This window comes from Heteronotia binoei, chromosome 18 (genome assembly GCF_032191835.1).
Source record: "Heteronotia binoei isolate CCM8104 ecotype False Entrance Well chromosome 18, APGP_CSIRO_Hbin_v1, whole genome shotgun sequence".
In the NCBI taxonomy this organism is placed as follows: Eukaryota; Metazoa; Chordata; class Lepidosauria; order Squamata; family Gekkonidae; genus Heteronotia; species Heteronotia binoei.
The window spans coordinates 38,632,572-38,648,859 of NC_083240.1; the positions used below are offsets into that span (position 1 = coordinate 38,632,572).

At 48.9% G+C, this 16,288-nt stretch overlaps 1 protein-coding gene across 3 annotated transcripts in view; it reads left to right on the forward strand.

Moving 5' to 3' along the window:
• The first annotated feature begins 12,934 nt into the window (after positions 1 to 12,934).
• Positions 12,935 to 16,288, forward strand: part of LOC132586872 (aldehyde dehydrogenase, dimeric NADP-preferring-like) — a 36,682-nt gene continuing 33,328 nt past the window's right edge. For all 3 annotated transcript variants that reach the window (XM_060259012.1, XM_060259013.1, XM_060259014.1), the window contains exons 1-2: positions 12,935 to 13,113; positions 15,751 to 15,982. In XM_060259012.1, coding sequence (XP_060114995.1) covers positions 12,952 to 13,113; positions 15,751 to 15,982 — 394 coding nt within the window. In that variant the 5' untranslated portion in view covers positions 12,935 to 12,951. The remainder of the gene's footprint in view (positions 13,114 to 15,750; positions 15,983 to 16,288) is intronic.

Below are 16,288 nucleotides of genomic sequence, written 5' to 3' on the forward strand. Positions count from 1 at the left end.
GGAAATTGAAGCTTTTTTATTGGTCTCAATGATTGGTTTTTTTGGTTTGCCACTAAACACCTTCAGCGACTTTGTCATTTCACCGTAGCGCCGCTTGACTTCGAATGAGCCGGACTGGCACAAAGGTCTCTGGTTTTTAACTCCCCAGAGGACAACTACTGGCGTCCAGTGAATCATGGAGGAGTGCAAGTTTGGGGTCTTGCGGGGACCACAGTCAAATTCCGCCGGCATCTCAACCCAGGACTTGGATGACTTAAGGACAACGCACCGTCTCCAGCTCCCTGCCTTTCCTGTCAACGGGGCTCTTCCATTTCTTCCCTGCGCCAAAAATCAAGGTGCTCATTCAGGGACAGTCAAGAATCGTATCAGGACTCCTGCGGCCAAAACGGCTACGGCAGCTACAACCGCCAGTCCACGATGCACAATCAGTTGCTTTGTGGTCAGAACGTGACTGACAGTGGAGCGACTGGGAGTCTCTTCTGGGCTCCGGAGGTGGTAGCTCAGTCCATCGGTCTTGGTGATGCTCAGCAGGACGGCTCCGTTCTCAACATCTGTTTTTGCTGCAGCCCAAAAAAGAAAGACAGGAGGGAGGCCCTTGGCTTCATAGAATCATAGAGTTGGAAGGGACCGCCAGGGTCATCTAGTCCAACTCCCCTGCACAATGCAGGAAATTCACAAATACCTCTCCCTAATAGCTTCAGTGGTTGGCTACTCATTGCGTAGAAAACAAGAATGACTGCACCAGCAGGCAGAAGGGATGGAGAAAAACAAGTGCGAGGTGGAAATAATTAAGTTCTTAAAGATTTCAGGTTTTCACAGCTGGTAACATCATTAGGGTTTGTAGAATCTTTCGGGATCAAGTGCCGTGTTCTACTGGAAGGAAAACTTTCTCCAGTAGAACACGGCACTTGATCCCGAAAGATTCTACAAACCCTAATTAAGTTCTTGTTTTGCAATTTGCTCTGTTGGGATCTAATATAAGGTAAAATTTACAATTCAATTAATTAAAATTATATACCTTTCAGAAGTCAAGTCTAACTTTAATTATGACAGTTTTCTTAATTGCAAAACCGAGCGTGATACGCACAAGCCAATGCAAACACAATACACTTAGGTCTGTAAAAAAACCCCACACTGCAATAAATTACTATAAAATTTCAACTCCTAAACATTCCAAGTACACAAAGGGAATGAACAACAAGATTGGTGACATGCCGTTCCCAAAGCTATTCACTTTTCACGTCGAGCAGTAATATAATTGAAACTAAGGCAGGCTGTGTTTTGCAATCAGGTTAAGTTCCACCTACTTGGAGCTTAAAAGTCCCCGAATTCATGCCAGAAATACTTAGTCACTGTGACCAGACATATGCAGAAAATCCTGACTTTCATTGAATCTGTGAGGGACCAAAGATCTTAGTCTCAGTATCCATTCACCCTCCGTCCTCATTAATACCCCCCTCATTTCATCCTGGTACTTTTTTTTTTGGCCCAGAAAACAATATGTGGGGGGTGAATGCTTGTATTCTATAAAGCAGGAGTGGCCAAACTCGCTTAATGCAAGAGCCACATAGAATAAACATCAGATGTTTGAGAGCCACAAGACATGAATGTCAGATGTTTGAAAGACGAAAGGAAGGAAATAGATGGGGAGGTAGAAAGAAAGCAACTTAACTATACATGTATTCTCCAAGCCACCCGCTAGCTTGGAGAAGTGATTGAAAGAGAGAAATGTCTTTTCCAAGTCGGTGGGTGGGGCGGTGGTGGTTTCGAGAGCCACACTGTGTGAAAAGCCGCATGTGGCTTCCAAGCTGCAGTTTGGCCATAAAGCGTGACACAAGGGGTGCTCCTTTTCCCAGGGATATGTTGCTTTTACGTTCACAGACAGGTGCTTTAGGCATCTAGAGGTCTTTGCAACGTAAAATTTATTATGTTTGAGAGAGATTCAAAACCCTTAATGGCATAAGAGAATGAAACAAAAATACAGACAGGATCCAAAATGGGTGAAACAGAAATTACACTGTCCAGAATGGCAATCAAGGCAACACAACAGAAAGAAAATGCACAGGAGCAGAACTAATGAAGTATTCATCGCCCTTGCCCAAAAATACAATAGCCCCTGTGCAATACAACCAGCCAAACACCCAGCCACCAGCCCCATCAATCTGGGATCCACCAGCAAATAAACACTGGGCAACTCCCACTGGAGAGCTGGAAAGGTCCCTGATTGCACATACCACTCATAAGAACATAAAAGAAGCCATGTTGGATCAGGCCAATGGCCCATCCAGTCCAACACTCACACAGTGGGCAAAAAAAATTATATACATTGGCTTGGGGATATGATTTGAAGAGACAATTGCCTCTGCCAGGCCAACCAACAGGGGCAGTGGAGGCTTGGAGAGCCACACAATATGTGTGAAAGCCACATGTGGCTCCCGAGCCGCAGTTTGGCCACCCCTCGGCTACACCCTCCTGACATAGCCAATCCTCCAAGAGCTTACAGGGCTCTTCTTACAGGGCCTACTGTAAGCTCCAGGAGGATTGGCTACATCAGGAGGGTGTGGCCTAATATGCAAAAGAGTTTCTGCTACAAAAAAAGCCCTGCTTAAGTTCAAACAGCTCCTCTGGGCTTCTGCATATTTTCCAGGATTGTCTCCATGGCACAGTTCTGTGACTTCCCACTTTGGACTGTCTTCCATCCCCGCATCCCCCACCCTAAGCTTATATCACTTATCCCTTGATGACAGGGCAAAACAAACCGTGGGTCAGCCTCTTGTCATGCCTTGACTTGATGGCTTCAGCTTCCTTCCACAGGGATCTTCCTCGCCTCTTATATTTACTAGACAAAAGGGAGATTTCCTAAGAATAGGGCTTATTCTGCAAAGTCATCTCCACCTCCGCACAAAACACTTCTGATGGCTTTTTCTGCCCCGGGAAGAGAAGATACTGTTAGGGGCCCAAACTTTGTTTCTGGCTGCGGCTCTCTTTCCCTTTTAATGAGAGGAAGGGCTGCCCCCTTATATCCATTGGCAGTGTTCCTCCATTTTCAACTGTTCCTCCATTTTCAACATTGCTGCTGGAGATGCTCTTTTAAAGGCAGAGGAGCCCATACATTTTGAAAAGCTGGTCGTCCCCCTCATGTTCCAGGTCACACAGAACCCCTGAGAAAACTGTTGGTGGTCTCCCAAACCTTCTCTTCTGCCCAGTGCTAAAGAAGAAGCATGAAGCTTCAGGCAGAAGAGCTGTGCGACTGGTGAAAATAGGTGTTCTGCAACTCTCTTGCCCAGGGCGGAGTGCTTTTGCCTACTTGTGCAGTGGCTAAAAACACAAGAGCCGTGCTAGAACAAAAAGTGGGTGATCTTTGCAAGGGCGTAACCAATGTTCCCTCTAAGCTGCAGAGTCTTGTGAGCAAAAATTCTGCTTTGTGAGCTACTGGTATTAAAGCTGTGAGCTACTGTTTAAATTATTGTGCTCTGGGGTCATGCTTCCTGAGTTAAGACAAAAATATGCGAGCCGGAGGCTAAAAATCTGTGCGCTAGCTCACGCTTACTCAGCTTAGAGGGAATACTGGGTGTAACTGGACTGAGCACATTTTCCTGTCCAATGGCTGCAATTGGACTGAGCAAATTTGTGTGGGGGGAGCTCTCCTCTGCCTTGGGCCATCACTTTTTATAAACCTCTCTGCTGCTGTACCTTGATCAGCCGTAGCAGTGGACAATCAAGAGATCAAGCCCACGCCATCACTGTCCCCATGCTAGGAAATGTGTAACCTGGTGCTGTTTAGTGGCAGATCTGAGAAGCTAAGCAGGGTCAGCCCTTGGATGGGAGACCACCAGGGAAGTCCAGGGTCACTTTGCAGAGGCGGGCATTAGCAAACCCACCTCCGCTAGTCTCTTGCTTTGAAAGCCCTACGGCAAGGGTGGCCAACGGTAGCTCTCCAGATGCATGGCCAGTGGCTGGGGCTGATGGGAGTTGTAGGCAAAAAAACATCTGGAGAGCTACCGTTGACCGCCCCTGCCCTATGGAGTGGGCATAGATCAGCTGGAACGTGATAGCATTTTGTGCCCATATTTAATCAGCAGAGCAGGGGGGAGAAGGTGATGCCAGTAAAAAAATTATAATACATTGCCTCCTAGCTGGAGTTGTTTGAGTCAACTTAATTTTGTCGGGCAGCTTTTCAAAAGGCTAGAAGAGAGTTATAGTCAGCCAGTGGCACCTTTGTGACCAACGAAATTATTTTCATGGCATGAACAGTTCACATATATAGATAGATGCCTCTGCACTGCTGTTCACCTATGTAGAAACCTCTCTATCTGAACCAGGGCTTTCTTTCCTGGGAAAAGAGGTGCTGGAACTCTCAAGAGGGAAATGAAGGAGAAACACGCAGGTGTCCCTTAGGAACGTTTAAACATTGTTTGAGAATTTGGTTTCCATTAAGAGGTTCCGGAACTCTGTTCTGCTGTGTTCTCCCAGGGAAAAAACCTCCTGAATTATGAACAGTTAACTTCCAATTCATTGTATCTGAGGAAGCGCACGGAAACTCATACCTTGAATAAAACTTTGTTGATCTTCAAGGCGCTCCGGGACTCTCTTTGTTCGACTGCTTATTCACAGACAAAAGGTCATACCTTGAATAAAACAAAGTAGGAGTCCAGTAGCACCTTGAAGACCAACAAAGTTTTATTAAGGGTGTAAGCTTTCGTGTGCATGCACACTTCATCAGACAGTGGAATGGGGTACAGTGAGCAGAGCTACATCTAGCTGGTGGGCAGGGGTTAGGAATGCAAATACCTTGAATAAAACATTGTTGGTCTTAAGGTGCCACGGAACTATAACCTCTACTGCTTCAGACCAACATGTCTGCCCACCTGGATCTTTTTAAAACTCTAATTTGATTGCTTTATTAGGATTGCCAAATCTAATTCCAGAAATATCTGGGGACTTTGGGGGTGGAGGCAGGTGACTTTGAGGGTGGAGCCAGGAGCAAGGCCGTGACAAGCATAATTGAACTCCAAAGGGAGTCCTGGCCATCACATTTAAAGGGCCTGCATGCCTTTTAAATGCCTTCCCTCCATGGGAAATAATGAAGGATAGGGGCACCTTCTTTTGGGGCTCATGGAATTGGACCCCCTGCTCCAATCTTCTTGACACTTGGAGGGCGTTTTGAGGAGAGGCACTGGATGCTATGCTGAAAATCTGGTGCCTCTACCTCAAAAACCAGCCCCCTCAGAGCCCCCAGATACCCGTGGATCAATTCTCCACTACACCCTACGGGAATGGGTCTCCATAGGGAATAATGGGAGTGCCCGGCAGACGACATTTCCCTCCCTCTCCGCCTGCTTTCTGATGACCCTCCAATCCGGGGGATCCCCTGCCCCCACCTGGGGATTGGCAGCCCTCTGGACTGGAGCCCTTTAAAGGGATGCGTGCACGTCATAAGGGTTGCTGGGGAGGGGCGGGGCTTCCAGGGGGCCGGAAGCTGGGCTGCTCGTCTTCTGGCGGGAGGCGGTCACCTGACCGGAAGCGAGGGGCGGGCGCCGAAAGCGAAAGGGGGCGATGGTGCAGCCGCGCTGTTACGCTCCCGTCCGCCCGGGAGGCGGGTGAGGCGGAGCGTCTTTATTGCACAGCCTTGGCCAGGCTCAGCTCTGAGGGGCGAAGGTCGCGCGTGCGCAATGGCCGCCTGTCACGCGATTGTTAAACGGTCCTGGTTGGACATCATGAGGGGAAGAGTGAAGCTGCGCCTGGTGGATGCCTGCCTGCCATGTAGCGCTTGGGCAAGAATGGGCAGCCCCCCCCCCCACAGGAGAAATCAAATTTGTGGAATTGGGGGGGGGGGGGTGTAATTAGCAGAGGTGGCCAAACTTGCTTATGGTAAGAGCCACCCAGAATCAACATGAGATGTTTGAGAGCCGCAAGACATGAATGGCAGAGAGCCAGTTTGGTGCAGTGGTGAAGTGTGTGGGCACTTATCTGGAGAACCGGGGCTACCCCATGAGTTTTGGGAGCTGTGTTAGAGCTAGTGTCATTTCACTCACTTTTTGCTTATTCGAAGTGTTTATTAGCTGCCTTGCCGTGAACATATGAAGCTGCCTTCTGCTGAATCAGACCCTCAGTCCATCAGAGTCAGTATTGTCCACTCAGACTGGCAGCGGCTCTCCAAGGTCTCAAGCTGAGGTTTTTTGCTCTTATTTGCTGGACCCTTTTGAGTTGGAGATGCCGGGGATTGAACCTGGGACCTTCTGCTTACCAAGCAGATGTTCTACCACTGAGCCACCGTCCCTCCCCAACCTTAAGGAACTCAAGGCGATTTGTAATGTAAACAAAACGGTAGCCGTAACATATATAAAATCCAAAACTTATAACCACAGTGAGACAGAAAAGTTAACGTGATGAAATGCTGTCTCAGCTGCCTCTTCTGAAGATCAAAAGTGAAGGGGCCGAGGGCAGCTGCCCAAGGAGGTTGTTCGATAACCCCTCCCTCGATGAGGCAGTCGGTGACTTTAATTCCTGGGAAGGAATATAGGAGAATTTGGTAAGGGAGATTGTGACCACTCTGAGACACTTGAGATTGAGAGTATAGGGTGGGATATAAATCCATATTTTCTTCTTCTTTCTCTTCCGCGCCCCACCTCAGTCAGCAACAGCATAGTCCTCTTGGTCTTTTCTTACAGGTCTGTTGTGCAACTTGCTGAACGAGTGTATTATATAAAGCCCTCTGGATGCTTTGAGCCAAGCGTCGTTGTTATAGCTCGCTTGGGTAGGCTGAGGGATGTAAAAGAGGGAACGTCGCTGGCAGGCGAAGAGTCCCAAGGAGCGGTGGGGAAGGCCGCCTCTGCCAAGAATCCCTCCCTTCCTCGCACAGCAGGTAAACGGATCCTCCCCCTTCTGCATCTGGCTGCGTGAATCACAGCAGCTGGGAGAGCCTCAACAGTGGAGCCAGGGGATCATAATTGTGCTTTCTGCGGAGCCAGGAGAGGCGACACCTTGGTGGGTGCTGTGTGGTCAGTGGGGTAAGAGGACTGTCAAAGGGGGGGTGGGTGGGACCTCCATCATTCGCTGGGTGACCTCAGAGGCAAAAGAGAGAGACCTTCAGAAATAGAACTAGAGAATCGGCCTGGGGAGGTGGGCTGTCTCCCTCCAGAAGCATATTCTGGATGAGGTGAACGAAAACACCAGATACTGGGGACAGTCCAGATTAAACCCTGTGGAGACCCCTTGGGAGTCAAAATCTCAGGGGCCCCCTTGCACATTATCTCAGAGTTGGAGTTCCCGCCCCCGGCCCCCCGCTGCGGCCTGTGGGCACCTTCTTAAAAGCCCCCTTTGACAAAGTGGTTGGAGAGGCAAACGTGGCAACCATGCCAGCAGCAGCTGCACCAGGCAAGTCGGGCAAAGAGTGGCTCATTTGCTGGCTACGCATGCAGGTTCCAAGGGCTGCAAGCAGGGGGGAGACCAGGAGAAAAAGCCAGCCCGAGGCCCTAAAGGCGTGGGGGCCCGTAGGCCAGTGCCTAGTTGGCCTAATTGTTAATCCGGCCCTGACTGGGGAGGGGATGGCAGGGCCCACTGCAGGATTTTGGGAGGGTTTGGCTTCAGCATCCCGCATCTAACTGCTGCCTTGCATTTTGCCCTAGTTCTGTGCAGGATGGCATGCCTTTTCCAATTTCCATGCTGGGAGCTTAATCCCAAAATTGCGTGGGCCGATTGAGGTCAGGACTGTGGGATGCAGGGAGAGGAGACTTCAGCCTTCCCCGGTGTGCTGTTTTCTAACCTGAAAAGACTGGGAAGAGGTTGGGTAGGACCAACTCCAGGATTTTGGCTTAAGCATCCCAGCTTCCAGGGCTTTTTTTTTTTTAACCAGAAAGCGCAGGAACGCAGTTCTGACTGACTTTGCATCAGGGAGTGTGGTCTGATAGGCAAATGAGTTCCTGCTGGCCTTTTTCTACAAAAAGCTGTGAAGCAATGGTGATGTCCGGGGGTGTGGCCTAATATGCAAATGGTTTCCTGTTGGCCTTTTTCTACAAAAAAAAGCCCTGCCAGCATCTAACTGCTGCCTTACATTTTACCCCAGCTGTGTGCAGGATCGAAGGCCTTTTGCAGGTTCCATGCTGGGAGCTCCATCCCAAGATTGTGTGGGCTGATTGAGGTGCAATGCTGATCCTGTGAATTTAGGGGGAAGTATTTGTGTGTTTCTTTCATTGTGCAGGGGGTTGGACTAGATGACTCCGGGGGGGTTCCTTCCAACTCTGTGATTCCATGATCAAGGCATACAGGTAGAGGGGACTTCAGCCTTCCCAGGTGTGCTGTTTTCTAACCTGAAATGACTATGGGGGGTAATATTTGCCCTGTTGGTGAATCCTAGCTGTACCCCATAAGTGCATGTGGAACTCTCTGTGGGGCAAGTGTTAACAATCCTGCCCTGTTTTAAGTCAAGAAAACAGAAGTTGGGGGGGGAGGCTGAAGCCCTCTCAGTGTTCCTCAGTGCATTGTCACCCAGCTTTCTGAATCCAGCCCCGGTTTCTTGGTTCCAAGTCTGTTCTCTCTTCAGTCACAGAGTAGCATTTTTTTTTGGCTTGGCGCATGTACCAGGCGTGGTTTTCCTAAGCAACGACAATTTGATTCCGACGCAGCACCCTTCCCTCTGCTTATCTGTTGACTAGAACAGGGAGCAAATCTAGGGTTTTTTTGTCCCACCCGATATTCAAACTTTTCAGAGCAGAAGGTAAACAGAGTGGGAAGCTGGCACCCGGAGAGCTAGAAACACAACTCTTTGACACAGACCTTGATAGCTGGCTTAAGTTTGACTTTGGAACCGAGGCCAAAGCAACATGGGCAAACTGAGTCAGGCAGATTATTTTTCTTTGGTTTCAAATCTTGCTTGCCCCCGGCTTGCTTTTTTTCTTTTGGCATCCACAGCCATACAGAATATTTTTCCACCCTGCACTTAGTCTGCACCCCTTAGTCTGTTGTGGGGAGGAAGGTAAAGGAGATTGTGAGCCGCTCTGAGACTCTTCGGAGTGGAGGGCGGGATACTAAATCCAATATCATCATCATCATCATCATCATCATCATCATCATCATCATCTTCTTCTTCTTCTTCTTCTTCTTCTTCTTCTTCTTCTTCTTCTTCTTCTTCTTCTTCTTCTTCTTCTTCTTCTTCTTCTTCTTCTTCTTCTTCTTCTTCTTCTTCTTCTTCTTCTTCTTCTTCTTCTTCTTCTTCTTCTTCTTCTTCTTCTTCTTCTTCTTCTTCTTCTTCTTCTTCTTCTTCTTCTTCTCTTCTTCTTCTTCTTCTTCTTCTTCTTCTTCTTCTTCTTCTTCTTCTTCTTCTTCTTCTTCTTCTTCTTCTTCTTCTTCTTCTTCTTCTTCTTCTTCTTCTTCTTCTTCTTCTTCTTCTTCTTCTTCTTCTTCTTCTTCTTCTTCTTCTTCTTCTTCTTCTTCTTCTTCTTCTTCTTCTTCTTCTTCTTCTTCTTCTTCTTCTTCTTCTTCTTCTTCTTCTTCTTCTTCTTCTTCTTCTTCTTCTTCTTCTTTCTTCTCTTCTTCTTCTTCTTCTTCCGAACATAACCTACTTGGTTGCCAGATTTCTCACACGTTTTTCTCTGGTAAATGTATTATTCTTTTACTCGTTGGCGTGAGCTAGCGCAGTTTTTTTAGCCAGTTTTCTGTAGTGGTTCAGTGTGTGGACTCTTATCTGGGAGAACCGGGCTTGATTCCCCACTCCTCCACTTACAGTTCCTGGAGTGGCCTTGGGTCAGCCATAGCTATCACAGGAGTTGTCCTTGAAAGGGCAGCTGCTGTGAGATCCCCTCTCAGTCCACCCACCTCGCAGGCAATGTTCCCTCTAAGCCAGTGGTGACCAATGGTAGCTCTCCAGATGTTTTTTGCCTACAATTCCCATCAGTCCCAGCCAACATGGCCAATAGCTGGGGCTGATGGGAATTGTAGGCAAAAAAATACCTTGAGAGCTACCGTTGGCCACCCTTGCTCTAAGCTGTGGAGTCTTGTGAGCAAAAGATCTACTTTGTGAGCTACTGGAATTAAAGTTGTGAGCTACTGCATAAGTTAGTTTGCTCTAGGGCCGTTTTTCCTGAGCTGAGACAAAAATGTGTGAGCTGAAGGCTAAAAAAATTGTGAGCTAGCTCACACTAACTCAGCTTAGAGGGAACACTGCTCACAGGGTGTCTGTTGTGGGGGGAGGAGATATAAGAGATTTTGAGCCGCCCTGAGTCTCTGATTCATAGAGAAGGGCGGGGGTATAAATCTGCAGTCGTCTTCTTCATTGTTGTTGCCTTAGCTCAGGACGGACGGCCCCAGAGCAAACGAATTTATGGAGCAGCCAAATTGCTCACTCACAACTTTAATGCCAGCAGCTCACAAACTAGAATTTTGTTCAGAAGACTCCACAGCTTAGAGGAAGCATTGGATTGCTCTAGATGATCTGATCATAGGAGCTCTGGAAAGGAAAAGAAAGTCTACACTCTCTTCAAAGGGCATCCAGTCTCTGTGGCGGTTAGCCACAATAAGTGAATAGAACCTCCATAGTCAGAGGCAAGCTACCTCCAGATGCTAGGGCAAACTCGTTTCCATCACGCCTTGCTTGCGGGCTTCCCAGAAACTGTTGTTGGGGGCACAACAGTCTTTTCCTCGAGTCTGATGATGAAGAAAATTGCAGATTTATACCCTGCCCCTTCTCCCTTAATCAGAGACTCAGAGCGGCTTACAATCTCTTATGTCTTCTCCCCCCACAACAGACCCCCTGCAAGGTGGGTTGGGCTGAGAGGACTCTCACAGCAGCTGCCCTTTCAAGTACAACTCCTATGAGAGCTATGGCTAACCCAAGGCCATTCCAGCAGCTGAAAGTGGAGGAATGGGGAATCAAACCCAGTTCTCCAGGTAAGAGTCCGCACACTTAACCACTACACCAACCTGATATGTTGCAAATCAGCTCAAGGCTTGGTGTTCTGCACCCTCGGCGGCTATGTTTGACTGGAAGGGAAGCGTGGCTCTCCAGTATGGCGTTAAGAGGAGGGATCACTCATTGTGGGGCATGAATTAGTTGCAGAGTACCTGTGGGTAGGGTCTTTTCTGTAGCAGGAACTCCTTTGCCTGTTAGGCCACACACACACCCCAATCCTCCAAAATCTGTGAGCTAGCTCACGCTAATTCGGCTTAGAGGGAACACTGCCGGTGGAGGGAGCTGGCTTCCTGATCTGCTTTGCGTGCTGAACGGTGCCTCGCTGGCTACGATCCCAGCCCTGAAGGGGGTTTGTAGGGCTTCCTTGTGCTCTCCTGGGCCAGGCCCCTCCATCTTTCAGAAAGAAGAACTGAGAAAACAGAACTGGCAAACAACGTGGCAAATATTGGCTCTAAGCCGTGTGGGAGCCCGAGAGGTGGGGTGAGAGGCATGGGGTGTAGGCATGCGTGGGCCAAAAAAGGAACTCGTCAGGCAACTTTGGAACGCCAGGAGGCACAAGGAAGGCGAGGTGGGAGTTTTGCTGCTTAACTTCAGCTCATTATTATTAGCAATCAGGTATTTGCATGACGCCCTCTATCCTTGAAGAGCTTTGCAGCTCATGCTATTATTGCAAGGCGGGGTGCTTACAGCCCGGGGGAGGGGGGGAGGCAGGAACCGTCTGCCCCTCCAGGATTCGGTAAACGCTCAAAGGCAGGGGTGGCCAAGCTGCAGCTCGGGAGCCACATGTGGCTCTTTCACACATATTTTGTGGCTCTCAAAGTCCTGTCGCCTGGCTTGCACAAAGCATTTGTCTCTTTAAATTACTTAGCCAAGCCAGCTGGTGGCTTGGAGAATGCATTTAAAGTTAAAGTTGCTTTCTTTCCACTGCTCTCTCTGTCCTCCCTCTCCCCATTCTATTTGTTTTCCTTCCTTCCTGACTTGCAGCTCTCAAATATCTGACGTTTGTGTCTTGTGGCTCTCAGACATCTGACATTTATTCTATGCAGCTCTTACTTAAGCAAGTTTGGCCACCCCTGCTTAAAGGCATGATCAGGCTGCTCTCTCTCTCTCTCGGCTCCTTCTTTTTCTTTGAACTGACTCTAAGCTGCTTCCAGGTTCTGTGTGGCTTGGGGCAGAGTCAGTCCTAATCTGGCTCCTTTGCAATGTGTGTTTTCCCTTTCCTTGTTTGTTGAATTGCCAGTCCTATTCTTTTGTACCGCCGAACAATCCCTTGAGTATATAGAGGCTCCAATTTTGCCCACAGGTGTGAGTGGGGTTGGTTTTTTGGCTTTGTGTGTGTGTGTGGGGATATGTTTGTGCATGCCTGGAAGTCGTGGCAACTTCTGGTGCCCCCTACTGGGGAATGAAGGATGTTCAGAAAAATGGCTTGATCCAGCCTGCCTCTGCCTCCCTGCCCTGGTATTCCTTGGAGGTCTCCCATCCAAGGACTTGCCAGAGTCAGCCCTGCTTAGCTTCCAAGATCTGAGGAGGTCAAGCTGGCCTGGGCTATCCAGATCAGGGCTGGTTTTCCAACTTTATTAACCAGCATTGAGGGCTGCTTACTTCCCTGCTAGATGGTCGTGCTGTAGATTCCTCCCCTGGTATACTCTCACTGGAATCGGTGAGAACTTCCGTTTGTTTGGCTGCCTTGCCCACCCTGCAGGTCGACTTCAGCCATCGCGCACCTGAAATGCAATCCCCATGACGTGATTTAACTAATTTCAGTATTGTTTGTATGTTTTGTCCTTTCGAAACCCATGTTAACCGGTGAGTTGAAATGCTCCCCCAAACTGTATACGTTTGAGATGTTTTAAGGATTTTATTGTAATGATTAAATTCTGTGTTATTTCAATTGCTGTTCGCCACCGGAGCCCATCAGGGGAGGGCGGGATGTAAGTGTAATAAAATAAAGTCAATAAATAAGAGCGAAGCTGAGCTTTGCATCGCCGCACACGAGGGTTTCAAGCGGCCTGTTGCGATTCTCTCTCGCCAGCCTTCAAGAAGCCATGGAGAAGATTAAGCAAACGGTGGAGCGGGCCAGGAACGCCTTCAACACTGGCAAAACGCGCCCCTTGGAATTCCGCATCCAGCAGCTGAAGGCCGTCGAGAGGATGCTGAAAGAGAGGGAGAAGGAGTTCACCGATGCCCTCAAAGCGGATCTCCACAGGGTGCATTACCCCCTTCCTCCACTCCCCCATTCTGGGCTGCCCCCTGCCACTCTAAAGCAGAGAGGCCCCACACGCTGCCCCTGGGCACCACAGCACCCTTTCAGGTGCCGTCCGAGTGTTTTTAGGAAGTGGGCGGGGCCAGGCGGGGCTTCTGGCTGAGAATTAGAGATTGAATTGGCTGTGCAGGGTTTTGTTTCTTAGCAAAAATGGGCTCCTGTGTTGACAGCACTCAGTTTAGCTTGGGCGTCTCAGTTTCTTAAACTGTAGGTCAGAGTGCCCACTTGTGCAACTGTGGAAGGCTTTACCGCTCCGTGTAAATTACTGGTGAGGAGGAAATCCCAGCCCTTGAACAAGACCTTATTGTGCAGGGTTTGGACTAGATGACCCTGGAGGTCCCTTCCAACTCTATGATTCTGTTCCTTTCCAGTCAGGCAAAGGACCTCAGGAGCGAGAGACTTCATTGTCTTCCAGTTTCAAGAGAGTTTCATTGTCTTCCAGAGTTTTTTTGCCTTGTTAAATAATCCCTTGAGCACTCTGTTGGAAAGACTGTTGTTTTGTAGAGTGGGCTTGTTGAATGAGATGTGGACTGTGTAACTCACCAGTGCTTTGCTACTGCTGGAGACATAGGATTTTAAACGTTTTGTGTTAATAGAGAAACTGTATATGACTTCACATTTACTGTTGTGCAATACGCATAAAGTTCACTGTGATATATTGAACTGGCCGAGGAGTGCATTTTTCAGGGTTTTATTTTTTAACTGTTGCTATGGCAGCTGCCAGAGGCTCTGCGCTGGGTCACTGAAGTTAAGTCGCGGCCACCGTTGTGTGGCTGGCTCCGCCTTCTGCGGTGGCCATTTTATGACAGCCATGTCAGAATCTCAGATGTGCCCCCAGGCTCGAAAAGGTTGAGGACCCTTGCCCGAAGGCATCCCACCTGCTCCCTGCAGTGGCTTCTGGGAAACCCCTTTCCCCCTGCAGGCAATGGCCATTGAAGATTATTGTGGGAGGGGGCAGGTTGAAAGGAGAGGCCTGCTGCCTCCTAATAAGTCAGGGGGTGGTCCTCTCACAGCTGCATTGCTGGACCCCCGCCCACATTGCCTGCTTCCTTCCATGTCTTTGTTATAACCAGGGATTTTTTTTTTGAGCAGGAACGCATAGGAATGCAGTCCCGTCTGGCTTGGCATCAGGGGATGTGGCCTGATATGCAAATGAGTTCCTGCTGGGCCTTCTCTACCAAAAAAGCCCTGTGCGAAACAATGCTGGTGTCGGGGGTGTGGCCTAATATGCAAATATGTTCTTGCTGGACTTTTTCTACCAAAAAAACCCTGGTTATAACCAGCCAGAAGAGTTCACGTAATAAACAAGCTGGCAAAGTGCCCATTGTTCTTTTTATCCTAGGAGTGTGCATGCGTGCACATGTGTGTGATACTGGAACAGGAAGTAGGAGGCAATACAATTATATTATAAAAGAAAATGCCATTTGAAATGATAAACATCTAAATTTAGTATAAAATCAAGGACAGACTAAAAAAAATATCTTGTCCATACTTCGTTTCCTCCCTAAGCCAGTTTGGAGAGCCAGTTTGGTGTAGTGGTTAAGTGTGCGGACTCTTATCTGGGAGAACCGGGTTTGATTCCCCACTCCTCCACTTGCACCTGCTGGAATGGCCTTGGGTCAGCCAGAGCTCTGACAGAGGTTGTCCTTGAAAGGGCAGCTGCTGTGAGAGCCCTCTCAGCCCCACCCACCTCACAGGGTGTCTGTTGTGGGGGGAGAAGACATAGGAGATTGTAAGCCGCTCTGAGTCTCTGTTTCAGAGAGAAGGGCGGGGTATAAATCTGCAATTCTTCTTCTTCTAAGCCGATAAACCCCTCCTACTCAGTTGATTTTGCCCATCAGCAAAAATAGACAAGAAGATATTAGTATGCGCTGAAGCATGAGTACAAGTAAAGACAAGACATGTTTGTTCAAAGTTTAAACAACACAGATCTTACTTTGCAACTTTGCTGAGAATTCTCGGTACCAATACCAGGGGAGGGGGAAATAAACTGAAAGGTATAGGAATAATAAGATGATATGATCTTGGAAGTGTGTGTGTGTGTGTAGGGACAGCCTGCTGTGCATCGCAACCCCCCTGGGGGCATCCTGTCAGTTGCCTGTTGGTGGGTGCCAGGCCCTCCTGCGTGAGTTGTAGGGAGCCCCTTTTTGCCTCCATTGGTTGACCTCACTCTTCTGTACGGGACTCACGAAACTGAGGAACTCCGCTTTTGTGCCAATCAGAGTGAGTGGTTCAGGAAGGCCATGGGGGAAGGAACCCAAGATGCGACCTCCCAGCTCTGTTGGGGGAAGAAGTGGATTTGAGTGAACCCCCTCTCCCCTTTCTCCCCTTTCCCCATGAGAACATATTCTATGGGGGAAAGCAAAAGGCTCCAAGAAAGGCGTGCATGTGAATGGGAACTTAAAGCGTTGCATGGTGCTGCCAGCTTCTTGGCGCAAGCAGGCTGGTCAGGCTGCCTCTTATAGTTGCTTTCCTTGCCAGTCAGGCCAGACTTTCAGATAACAACCCCCTCCCCCCCAACACACACACCCCATTTTCTTTCCTGGCCTGCCAACCCTTCGCCCTCTCGGCTCTTCCACAGAGCTCCTTCAACTCCTACAGCTTCGAGATCATGGCGATGCTGGCGGAGATCGAGCTGGCGGTGAGCAAACTCCCCGAATGGACTGCCCCGCAGCGCGTGGAGAAGAACATCATGGTCATGATGGACGACGCCTACATCCACCACGAGCCCCTGGGCACGGTCCTGGTCATTGGGACCTGGAACTATCCCCTGAACCTCACCTTGCACCCTGTGATCGGGGCCATCGCAGCAGGTAAGCCAGTCCCTTCTCTGGAGCACTGGGACTGCCCGTGAGCACAGGGGGAAATGGGCAAAACCAAGTTCGCTGAGAGTCTTGTAATACAACCACTAAGAAAGAAAAGGCAGAGCAGGACTTCTTGGTCCTCGTACATGCACGAGGGGTGACATGATAGAGGTTTGCAATATTATGCATGGGACAGAGAAGGCAGAGAAAGAAGTATTTTTCTCCCTTTCTCACAATACAAGAACTGGTGGGCACTCAATGAAATTGCTGGGTTAGAACGGATCAAATGAAGGACTTCTTCACCCAAAGGGTGGC